The sequence below is a fragment of the Anoplopoma fimbria genome, chromosome 7 (assembly GCF_027596085.1).
Source record: "Anoplopoma fimbria isolate UVic2021 breed Golden Eagle Sablefish chromosome 7, Afim_UVic_2022, whole genome shotgun sequence".
NCBI lineage: Eukaryota > Metazoa > Chordata > Actinopteri > Perciformes > Anoplopomatidae > Anoplopoma > Anoplopoma fimbria.
Window position 1 is genome coordinate 9,902,518 of NC_072455.1, and position 12,956 is coordinate 9,915,473.

Here is a 12,956-nt window from a genome sequence, read left to right on the forward strand (position 1 = left end):
TCTCCAGAGCTCTCAACGGTATCATATGGGCTTCATCGGCAATCTCCAGAGCTTTCAACTGGCTTATTCAGTCTTCATCAGCGATTTCCAGAGCTTTTAACTGTATAGTATGTTCTTAATCAGCAATTTCCAGACATTTCAACTGTATCATACAGTCTTAACCAGCGATTTCCAGAGCTTTCAACTGTATCATATAGTCTTCTTATCAGCAATCTCCAGAGCTTTCAATTGTATCTTCACTAACAAGGACCTCACCATCAACGGAATGCGTTTCACAATTTATTAGAGACATGCTTTACAGGTGCATGTCCTTCCAAATACAAAGGCTTATGGCTTCAGTTATTGCCTTCAGCAGGGACTAGTCAGGGGCCTTGCTTAGGTTTTCTGATACGTACTGTTTAATCTTCACACCTTTTATACCTACAGTGACACTGATTACACAATTTAAGAGCTGTAACGTGATGTAAATCTGGATAAGGACACTTCGGCTAGGTCTGATACAACTTTTCCTATGTAAGCCTATTTTGAAATCACTGAAGGTGTTAAGTTCGACACCTCTGCTTACTTTTATTGTCATTCAATAAACCAAACATATTCATCAGTGAAATAAAACCTAACTTCTTAGTCTTGCTTCACTCAATCCCTCATTGAGGGAAACCCCTCTTTTAACCTTAATAAGCCACATTCTTTCCATGGCTGGTAACAAAAGAAGCTGATTTACTGGAGTAAAATTTACCTGATCAGAGTTTTCCTTCTCCTCGTCTCCTAAAGGGAAAAATAATAAAAAATAATTCCTCCCTTTTAAAAAAAGTTTGAATCACTTTCACATCTGTGTGTCTGCTTTCCACCTCAGGACGACGTTGTTTCTGAAGTGTGTTTGTATACTTTCTATATTTGGAGAAAACCCCTTTTTGATTAAGGCAGTCGCCATGGCAGTAAAAGCATCATACCAGGGAGAGAAAAATGCTGAAAGAGAAGTTTATGGATTTTTGTATTAAAAAAGAACTGAATACAAATAGTGTCCGCCAATGGATTGGACTACTATTCATTAGTGTGAGACATTTAATGGAGTATACTTCTTTGTTTACATGTGTGACTAGAATCCTGTCTTGGTGTTATGACATCACTGGAGGGGAACACTTTGTATATTCATCCGCAGTTCTCCTCCACTGTCTCCTCAATATCTGGCAGTTTAGAAGAGTTAAAAGGCCTGTTATGTTTGCAATCGCGTCTTTTGATCATGTTCTTTCTGTTCTAATGTCTGTCTTTTTCTAACTTTGATTATCTCATATGCACACACAAGTGAATTAAGAAGAAGCTATTACCTAATTTAGACAGACAGAGAAAGACACAGACATAGGGAATCAGACACATCCTCTTTAAACCTGGTTAAATCCACTAAAGCCCTCCTTCCAGCAGAATGCATGTGTCATCACTCTCTCTTTCTTCCTCTTTTTGGAAAGAAACTACGGCAGTTAAAATCAGCCCACTGGGGACGCCGGGATTGCTAACTGAATCTAATTCACCAAGAAAGAACTTTAGAAGCCACAAGGGTCTGATTAAACCAAATGCAACCTATTCTCAATCCTGTTTGTTTATAGGAGAGCCTCGGAGTAGCCCCTTCTCTTCTGTTCTCTTTCTAACAGTGTTGCAAAAGCATCCACACAAATCGAATCAACATAGATGAGCACATTACATCTCTCTTAGTAAAAGTAGTGTTTTACTAATGTCCCCTTCATTTAAAGTCGTGAATTATATTGTGTATCTCTCTCTCTCTCTCTCTCTCTCTCTCTCTCAGCAAAAGGAAAGAAGAACTCAAAGTCTGAACAAAAGACTGGGACCGTGGGGAAGGGAGCGGGGAAGAAGATCACTAAAATCATCGGCCTGGGTAAGAAGAAGCCCTCCACAGATGAGCAGACCTCGTCAGCAGAGGAAGAAGTCCCCTCATGTGGTAAGAAATAGAAATGAAGTCATTACCCCCGAAGTTGTCATGTGTCATCTTACCAAGTCTAAAGGTCAAAGAGTTTCTACATGGTCCCAAAGACTAAAGTCAGAGCTGAACCCCATTGAAGACTGTTTTGGGTGTCCTTGAAGTCTCAATGCAATTAATTGCATAAATGGGGATATTGGTACACATTTTCAGACAGCCTCTCCTCACAAGCATTCTTGGTGGGAGTACACACAAAAACAGACATTTAAAGCAGAGATTCCCAACCCCTGGGCCGTGGATCAGCAGCAGGTCTCTAAATACACAGCTGAATAAGGAATTATATCACTTGAGTAGTTATTACTTTGAACTTGGCACAATCTGTGCTGTGTTTTTCTCTCCTGACACCTTGACTCCCCAACAACAACATGCTAATTTTGAATTAAAGTAGGCCACCAGTACTGAGGATTACCAGTCCGTCATCACCCCTTTCTCTATCCATCTGTACACCAAATCTGTGTGAAGACACAGAGGGATCTATCTGTGTAACCACAATGAAATACAGATAGAAATTATTTCTGTTTAGTTTGGTTTTAATGCGTTTGTGTGGTCTCTATTCTTTCTCTCTGTGTCTCTCTGTGTCTCTCTCCCTCCAACTCATCTCAATGCTTATTGTGTGTTGGAATTATGAATGTAAAGTAGACACCGCTGTTACAACGTGATTTGTGAACAGGCATGTGGACCCACAAAATCCACAGTATATTCTCGTCATCGTTTTGTATTGTATTAACTGTAGCTTTTCTTTGTGGTAATGCTCTCAGTGAGATATAAGCTTTTATTTTCTTTGTGTTGGCTTTTTTAAAATAGAGATCTTTATTCCATCGTCTTTTGTTTTCCATATCATACTTAGTACGTGCATGAATAATTTTCCAGCTAGTTGCTGCATGGGTACACACTTTGAATCCTGCGTTGGAAAGGTTAACCAGTAAAAAAATACATCCGACAGCTACTGCAGAAAAAATTCCAGTCATAAATAGTATTATGAATGGGGTTTCATTCATTCATTTTCCATAACTGCTTATCCTGTTAAGGGTCGCAGGGGGGCTGGAGCCGATCCCAGCTGACATTGGGTGAAGGCAGGGTTCATCTGGACAGATACCAGACTATCACAGGGCTGACACATAGAGACAGACATCCATTCACACTCACATCCACACCTACGGGCAATTTAGAGTCTTCAATGAACCTAAGCTGCATGTCTTTGGACTGTGGGAGGAAGCCGGAGAACCCGGAGAAAACCCACGCTGACACGGGGAGAACATGCAAACTCCACACAGAAGGCCGTCTAGCCCGGGAATTGAACTGAGGGAACAGTGCTAACCACTACACCACCGTGCAGCCCGAACGGGGTTTGAAATTGCTAAATTACGTGAAAAAGTCAGTGTAGTTCTGCTACGACTTTATTTTTCTGACTGTATGCACTTTTCCAACAGGCTACCTGAACGTGTTGTCCAATAACCGTTGGAGGGAGCGCTGGTGTCGCCTAAAAGACAACCAGCTGCTACTCCATAAGGACCGCGACGACCTGAAGAGCCACATTGCCTCACTGCCCCTTCGAGGCTGCGAGGTCAGCCCCGGCCTTGACCACAAACACCCCTTTGCCTTCCGCCTGCTCCGTAACGGCCAGGAGGTCGCTGTGCTGGAGGTGAGCTGCTGGTGATCTATTTGATATTGTACATAGGGAGACGTGTATCATTGTGTTAAGGTCGGCTAGTTAAATACCACTGTGGGAATGTGTGAAAGAACAGTCACACGGGTACAAGCAAACACTGCTCCTCATGTTTTCCTCCATAGTCTGCACGCCATCCTCTGCTAGACATTTGCTTGTGTTTCTTTTCTCTGTAAAACCATATCATTACGAATTACGACTTTGATGGAGGGTAATATGCAGAATGTTTTTTAATTGTAACACCAACAGATTACAATTTAACCCAGCTACCCCTCAAGCCCCATCTTATCCAATAGGACAGTGATACCTACCCACGCAGAATCCTTAGACAGAAAATCTTTTAAGTGAGATATCAAGTATGTCCACATAAAAATTGTGTCTGGTCATCATTAAATCTTGCTGATGATAGTTTCAGCAAGAGAATATCTGAAATGTAATGAGGTGGTTTTCAACGCTGGTCTCCAATCTTCTTAGCTGCAGTCATAACTATTATCAGAAAGCAGTTTTAGTTCCTGGTTTAAAAAAGATGAAGACGAAGCAGCTTTGTGACTCTGTCCGGTTCCTCCAGGCCTCCTCCTCTGAGGAGATGGGTCGCTGGTTGGGGATTCTATTGGCTGAGACTGGCTCCACCACCGACCCTGCCACTCTGCACTATGACTACATCGACGTGGAGACCACCGCCAATGTCATCCAGCTGGCCAAGCAGTCCTTTTGGTTAGGGAAACACATTTGTTTTCTTTTTAGTTTTTACATTTAGTCATTTTCCATGTGAATGTTGAAGTTGTGTAAAATGTGATGTTGTTGCTGGATATTCAGCCCTCACTGCTTATTGATCCATCTACAGTGTATTTTATAGACCAATGTCAGAGTTATAGAAGGTAGGCTCTTTTGAATGAATCTTGATGTCTCTTCCTCCCAGTTTCACCAGTAAGCGTGCTGTCTCTCCTAACCCGTACCTGGACAACCCTGTCAATGGTTACGCCTGCCCCACTGGAATGGCTCTGCACTATGACGACGTGCCCATTAACGGAACGGTAAGGACACGGCTGCTCAAAGGTGACATACATAAACGACGAAAGATAAAGCAACGCACACCAACAATAGTTGAAATACTAATGGTTTTCACTTTTCTGTGTAGCATTAATGGTACATTTAGCATTTCTAACATAAATATATCATTGTGGGATTTACTTAAATATGTCGGTTTAAGCAGTTAAGATAGTTACCATGGTTAAGATGATTGTTAGCCTCTACTGTACTGTGGTAAATTCTCAGATGTTTTTGGTATTGTTTGATTTATCTTTAGCACTGATACCAGTTTAAAACTTAATGTGACAACGACATCACATCATCAATGAAACCAATATGTGTTGACATAATTACGTTAAGATTATTTACAGGTCAGTTCCAGGTGTTGGAAGTGGTTTTGATGACATAAAATTTCAGAGAAAACGAGCAGAGGTGCAGCCTCAAACAAAAGACAAACAAAGAAACAAAGATCAAACAGTCTTCTATGTAGACGAGTCCCTTCAGGACCTGATGGAGCTCAGCTTACAGTGACTGATCTGGTCGTCACTTCGCATCTGTGTGTCACAGTAATTAATCAGAGCAGCATGTAGCCACATTTTTGAAAACAAAGCGGTTTTACATGTTGTGGAAAGGTGGAGATAAAAGGCAGAGTCAGTCACAGAAACAGTTCTCTGGACAGAGGAGAGCAGACAGAGCTGCCAGTCAAACACCAGCCTGAATTCAGTTTGATAATCACCTGACAAGCTCGGATTAAAGCAAAGTTAGCACCACCCGTCGAGTTGCAGTGGTCACATTTAAGGGAAATATGCCAGGTTGAAATATGCAGGAATGTTCCTTTATGGTCCACCCCTAGTATGATTTATTACACGTTAAAATGTTGAGTAAAATGGCAAAAATTTGCATCCCTAACTTTAGTCTGCTACAATCTCTCCTTTCTGTTCTCCTTTCATCTTTCTTTCCTATTGCGTAAGATGTCTCTCTCCTCTCCTCTACTCCCCTCACCCCTCCTGTCCCCTCTCTTTTCTCCTCTACTCCCCTCTCCTCATCCCTCCTCTCCTCTCTTCTTGCTTGCATGCTTTAACCCAAGGACCCGGAGGCGCAGTACTCCAGTCCCAACACAAGGGGGCACCAGCTGAAAGAGGAGGTCCACTATGAGAATGCTGACCTATATGAGAACATGCCCTCTTCCAAGCTGGACACTCGCTATCCTCCAAAGCCTTCCTCTTCTTCTACTTCCTCTTCCTCCACGTCTACCATTCACAACAAAAGTTCTGTTTCTAAAATCTCTAAGTTCCTTGCTGCTGACACCAAAACTAAACCCACTGCTCAGGTGACTAACACTCTGCTCCTTACTCACTGTTTTCCTGTTCTACTCTTGGACATTCACACTCTTATAATTTACCAGTCTATAACTCACTGTTTTTACGTGTGTATGTTCAGTGTTTTTCCTTTGTCAACATCTAAATGTATCATTTATAGTTAAAAATCAGATAGCATTATATTTGTGTTACTCATGTGTCAATAACTTTCACAAAATCGATGTGAACTTGAAATAAGATTCATCTGTATGACTTGTTCTATTTGCTTTGATTCTGATAAAAAGTACTAAAATAGTATGACTTGACATTATATCTTAAATCTGAACAGAATTCAAGATCAGTGTCGCTACTATGACTTTCATGTGTTTGAATATAGAACAGAGAACATATTCCTCAGCTATAAGTAGATATGGTTAGAAGATAAGTCGGAACCCATTGCTCTCGCTCTGATGAGGGAGGATCCCCTGGGGAAAGGGCTTTATATCTGGGTTTCTGGTAGAGCGCGGTCGATAACCAGGCGAATACTTCCTTTACCATTCACTGCTCATTGTTTTCAGTCCGATTAGCAACTTGAGATTCGAGACTGGAGTTGGAGTTCAAAGGAGAAGTCTAGGACTGGATTGTTTCACAAGTAGCCAGTTTACAAGCTGATTTTAAACCAATGAATAGTGTGTCATGTGGCCGATTGTTACACTGAGTGTAAGGGCCTTAGCAAGAACACACTTCATTTTGTTTGACTTTATCTCGATATCTTCTAACGTGTGTTGGTAAAGCTTGGCTCCATTCAAAGCTGCCTTCAGCCGCTTGAAAAGGCGATTGTTAAACACATGTTTACCTCTCTTCATACGTATAAACAAGAACAGCAGCATATAGCCCATCGGTCTATAGTGTTTAAAAGGGACAGTACGCTTATCCGTGGTCAAATTAGTGTTTGGGTGCCATACAGAACCACAGACATCTTCAGGAGGCGAAGGAGGGAGGGGGAGGTTCCTCACTAGGTGCTCCAAGTATTATGAGATAAGAGAAGAATTTTTTCACAAAGTCAGTGTCGTATGTCCAAAAATTGTCTGACACACAAATCATCTTGAGAAAAAATAGAAAAAAGCTCTCTTGGTTTCAAAAGTCAGGCTTCATGTTGGTTTAATTTTGACGGAGAGTCACGTATCTGTAATTACCATTCTATTGGCCACATACAATATGATCTCATATTTTTTTTATTTGGAATCTGATAGGAAATAGTGTGGCCCCTAAGCACCCACAGACCTTCTGCCGGTTTCAGGCAGAATTTTTTAGGGAAGTGTGTTTAAAAAATGTTACACAAAACATCAAGAATATTTCGATTTGATGGAGTGGTGCAGCCATAAAAAAGTATTTGGTTTTATTATTCAGTGAGAGCTGGAAGATGTTCATTCCCAATAAATAAAGTATGAGATTTTCTTGAACTTCAAAGAGTGAAATGTGATGTTTTAAAATAAGGAGTGATGATGCTTAACCCCTCTGCTTACACATTTTGTTGGGGGAACTCGGGAGCACCCTCACTATGACAGTGCATCCCTTCTCTCAAATGTTGAACCTCCTGATTTACATCCACTGTGAAGTGGTGAAAGTGACAGGTGATTGGCTGAGGGAAAGAGGAAATCCTGCAGGAGCACTTGGACTCAGCAGACGAGCGTTTGAACCGTTTCCCTCCTCTGCTGCTGTTAGTATTAACTTGATCATCACGATGACGTGGCCCGAAATCCTTCCTGAGTCATTGGAAACATGAAATATGCACTTTAGCTCCAGTTAGACCCGTTCCAGTCAAGACTTTTCAAGTTTTTACTGAAGAAATACTTCTTCTGCTTTGACCAAAATCTTTGTTTCTTTGTGTTTTGCGTGTAGTATGTGTACATTGGAGTACAGACTATGGAGAGTAGGTTTGTCCCACATAGTGTAACTCCTTCCTCTCCCTCTACAGTGAGTGTGGGTCATTTATATTTAGTTTACAGGGCCACCCTGCCTCTAGGGTCACATGTTACCACATTGCGTTGTGTGGCGCTCCGCCTCATTGTGTTGTGTGTGCTGTATTTGGCGTGGCCAAAGGGTGTTAATGTCACCTCGAAGACCACAAAGTGCCACTCTACAATAAGAAGTAGATCCTCTCCCGATGAGGTGTTTTTTATCGATAGATCCCTGCTGCTTGGATGAGTTGTGTTAGGATATTTTTATACTTATTTTATTCCAATAGTAGTAAATTTCCTGCTGTGTCCTTTTCAGCAAGACAGTAGTATTATTATACAATAATGTGATGAATTTAATATTCTTTAGCAATATGACGTAGTTGCTCAGATTGAATGTCGGGCTATAAAACATGTATGTAAGAAAACCATTGTGGACAAGGTGTCCGAAGTGGTTAAACGAGTAACAAGTTACTTAAAAACAGTTCCAGCTGAAAACAAGCACAACAAGCTGGACAAAGATTAAAAAAAATTAAACTTTTATGTAAGTACAAGTTGGTGAAAAAATGGGTATGCATATAAATGTATTTCATACAAAACAATGAACAAAACATGGTCTATATATCAGTCCAAAACTAAAGTAATTTAAGCTGCATCATATCCATCTTGTTTAGTGGTTGTTTTGGTACAACATACATTTTTCTGAGATATTTTAAAGGTCGCCCTCCTCCTTTTTCTTCTCCACTCAGCTGAAGGGAAAGAAGGGCACAGGGCCCAATGGGACATCATCCAAACAGAAGACAGACCTAAAGAACCAGACCAAGAAGAATGGAGTCAATGGGACGATCGGGACAGCCTCTCTGAAACGCAACGGCTCTGGTAAGTAGTCACAAAAAGAAAGTTCACGTTATTTTCACTGGGGACTAAAGGGTTGATATCAGAAGAGCTTGAAAAACCAAAACACTAAAGGCAGGAGAGAAAGTCTACTTTTGAGTGATTTGTAAATAAAATCAAAATTGGAATAAAATGAAAATCTGAGAATAGACCACCTTTCCCAGCCAGCTGTGTTGTAAGTGTCCCTGCCTGTAGCTAAACTCCGCTCAACAGCGGTTTGGAAAAATGATGGATGTCAAAATTACAGTTGGTTTGAGGAGAAGGGAGTAAATAACTTAAAAACCTAAAAGCTACGCTACCCTCGAGACGATCTGTGTGACGCACGCAGGCCAGACTTGAGCCTCCTGCCAACGTTGAGGTAACGCTCCAACAGACACGATAGCAGAAGCCTAGATAGTTGGGAGACGGCGACATGTGGTTGTGTTAATCTGTGTGGTGCAGAATAGTATTTATTTTCTCTAATGTGTTAACCAGGAGGGTTGTAACCGCTCCTCTGAATGTCGGAATGGAAATACCAAATATGTGTCATATGAAGATTTAGAGTGTGCCACACTATTCTCACATTTCCAACTTCAAATTGAATTTGAAAATGTCAGCTGCAGTTTGATGGAGGGATTTCTCATCAGCAAAGATCACATGCACATACACACACAGATGTTGGATTGTTACCCTTAGTCTTTTTCCAGTGAGGGTCCTGGTGTAATGAATATCTGCTGAAGACTGTGGCTGTGAGTTCAGTGGGTTTCTGGGCACTTCATGTCTCACCAGTGTCCTTTTCCGGTTTGGTCTCGTCCTGGAAAATAAACTACCATCAATGGGGTCTTTGGGGTCTCTCAGCCCTGTTTGGTTTCAAGTCCAAAGCTCAGATCCTTAAAGTGATGGTGTGGATGTTTTGAAGTGGGGATGATTGAGGTACTTCTTGATATTCAGTAGATGGAGAAACAGACAGCACAGGAATAAAGTAGTATATATGGAGCCTAATCCAGGCCAAAAGTCTTGATCATTTGAAAGAAAGAATTGAAACTGAAAGTCCAAGTTTTGGTCTTGAACTTTGAAGAATACAACCATGTGTATTCAAAATAAAAATAAGTGAAGGAAAAAAATGTGGGGGTTGAATATACCAGCCAAAAGGCAAGATCAAGATCAAAAGTCTGAAAGTGAAAAAAAGATTTGAAACCGAAAAAATAAGATTTGAAACCGAAGAAAATAAGCTCTCAATCTGAAAATCTAAAAACTGTAAAACCTCAAATATTGAAAAATATATGAAATTGAAAAATGAAAATAAATATTTTATTCAAAACAGTTCCAGAATTTAATCAAAATTATACTCAACCTCCCAAAAACGTTTCCTTCACTTGTGTTTCACTTGTCTTCCTTGTATTTTTCAAAGATGAGGAGCAAAACTTATTTTCAGTTTCAATAATTTTTTTCAAATGATCAAGATTTTTTGGCCTGGATTTGGCTCCATAATTGTATTGTTGTGGACAAGGACACCTAAAAACATATATTTTACGTCAAATGTATCCTATAATTACAATATTTTTCAACAGGGAACTGAAAGTGAAATATTGTTTTCAGAGAGCATAGATGATTTTCCCTTTCAGCTCAGTTACCCTTGAGAAAATATTAGACATAGAACGTACACATTATACGTGATTTACAGGTTTAAAAAATAATTATTGTCTATGTAAAGTTATAGTCATACAGATAGATTTAGATACACCTGAGCAAAAGATGAAGTATTTCTCCCTCTGTGTGAGTTGTTATCAGAGCTCTTTGCTTTGTTCACAGAGCCAATCTCGTATGAAGCACCTTTTAACTGATATCGATTCTTTTAGGTGTCTGTGACAGCTTCTTCAACTCCTGTCTTTGTTGTGCAGATGCAGAGCAGTGCAAGTACGGTAAGAACCGCGTGGAGGCAGACGCAAAGCGGCTGCAAGCCAAAGAGGAGGAGCTGATGAAGAAGAAGCAGGAGATCAGGAGCCATCTGACCCTGTTGAAGAAGGAGAGGAGAGACCTGCGCACTGCAGTGGAAGCTGCTGCTGGTAGGAGCAATAAGAGCTAGTCATTAAAGAGGATATGTCTGAAATGAAAGCAGCAGGGAAGTAAAGTGTTTGGGGAAAAAGCTTTCAAACCTCTTGGCCGTTTTTTTAAAGTGATAAACATTCACAGAGAAATATCAATCTCCACCTCTATTAGGCAAACGCTCACACGCCTCGCTGTCGGAGCGACTGAAGAAGGTGGAGGAGGACTGCAGGCAGAGGGAGGAGGAGCGGGTCAACCTGGAACTGGAGCTGACTGAGGTGAAGGAGAGCCTGAAGAAAGCCCTGAGCGGAGGGGTCACCCTGGGCCTCACCATCGAACCAAAAGCTGGCTCCTCTGGAATCCAGGTCAGACCGCTTGTACTGTCTGCTGGTTCATTTGTGGTGCTTTAATTCTCCGGGGTGGTTCACAAATCACATGTAGCTAGGTTGAAACTAAGGCCCTATCTACACTTTCCAGTTTTCAAATGAAAACAGGGTTTTAAAACAAAAACGATCTTTGTCCAAACATTTGTTCAGCATCGTTTTCGAAATGATTTGTGTCCAGACTTAAAACGCTCCCCTGAAAACGAATATCACATGACTATTCACATACACTGGGCATGCACCGGTGTTAACAGGATGTACATTGGTTGCTTGGTTACAGATAATAAGATTACACTACTCTTTAATTTAAAAAAAATGGTCATGCTTGATACTTAAGAACTTCCTCTAAAATCTTCCTCCATAAACTCAAACAGACACATTTCGTGGAAGGTTTTAGAAGTTTTATTTTTCAAGCTTAGTTACAACACTGCAGGTCTAACTCTATCTCTCCCACACAGACAAAACATTTACTTTAAATGAACAGTTATTAAACGAAGTTTACTAGATTATGGGTCCATACATTTGGATAGCACAGGTCTCTCACTCGTTTCCTCTCGGTTTCGTTCATTGGTTATTTGTGAAGTTCACAATAGTTGTGGAGAAGAAAATACGTATTAATTAGAAAAGGAAAGTCCTCCGTTTTGTGTCTATCGCTCTGCTCAAAGCCTCGCTAATCGCTCCAATAACAGCTGATTCCTCTGCATGTCGGCAGTAGTAGAATTATAAAATGCAGAATTGAACTGCGCAACAGCTGCTAGCAAAGACAACTAACAGCTAGGTCATCAACGCCTGGAATCAGTTATCCATGTTGAATTAACCTGGGGTACATCCCAAGTCTCTTATTTGTCATTTCCTTGCTCCTCGATCCTCGCTTGAACCAGAAGTCGTTCTGCGCCGCCATATTGACGGCCGTCCCAAAGCTCTTATTTCGGCACCGAGGAGCGAGGAGGGAACTGAGAGGAGCCATGAGCGAGGATGCACAAGATCATCCTTCCAGGAAGTGTTGTGAGGGCCGACACGTCCCCTCATCGTTCATCAGTTATTTGATTGGACGCTTCAGCCGATCGTATTGATCTGATATAGCTCATCATCACTGGAGTTTAATACCAGAGTGATGACAGATCACAGATCGAACAGATTTAAAGGTTAGAGAGAGTTAAAGAGTTGCAGTTGGAGTCTGTTTGTTAGTAGAAACACTTTATACATAATTTCTTGTCATTTCCATTCAGTCCCGTGAGGCTGATAATTCCTGAGTGTAGGTTTGATGAGTTATGTAATTCCAATTCACCCCGAAACATTGAGCCTAATAAATTAATTCCAGTGTTTAGGAGAAACCATAATCATATTCTGGATTATTTAATAATGACATCACAATCCGAATTTAAAAACATACAGACGTTAATAATTAATAAATAAGACAAACGCATTTCGCCGGTAGAAATCGGTCCTGCGCCTATGAGCAGGTAGTAGTATAAATACACAGAACACAGTATAAATACTAAGAACAGCGGCCGCCGTCATCAGAAACGGACGTCGCTTCACGTGACGCTACAGAGGAAAGGACGTCTCATGTCAAAACACATTTCCTCGTTTCCTCTCTCCTCGCATGGTTTCCTTGGAAACGACGCAAGTGAGGGAATCGAGGAGGCAATTTAAGAAACTTGGGATGTACCCCTGGTAGTCGATCGGTAATAACAATCAATCCTTTATTAG

At 41.0% G+C, this 12,956-nt stretch overlaps 1 protein-coding gene across 1 annotated transcript in view; it reads left to right on the forward strand.

Annotated features, from left to right (window-relative positions):
• afap1 (actin filament associated protein 1) overlaps window positions 1-12,956 on the forward strand; it is a 54,579-nt gene that overhangs the window by 38,515 nt on the left and 3,108 nt on the right. Inside the window, exons 9-15 of the mRNA XM_054601048.1 lie at window positions 1,799-1,951; window positions 3,421-3,632; window positions 4,225-4,370; window positions 4,576-4,690; window positions 8,691-8,820; window positions 10,716-10,880; window positions 11,035-11,225. Of these exons, the coding sequence (XP_054457023.1) occupies window positions 1,799-1,951; window positions 3,421-3,632; window positions 4,225-4,370; window positions 4,576-4,690; window positions 8,691-8,820; window positions 10,716-10,880; window positions 11,035-11,225 (1,112 nt within the window). The remainder of the gene's footprint in view (window positions 1-1,798; window positions 1,952-3,420; window positions 3,633-4,224; window positions 4,371-4,575; window positions 4,691-8,690; window positions 8,821-10,715; window positions 10,881-11,034; window positions 11,226-12,956) is intronic.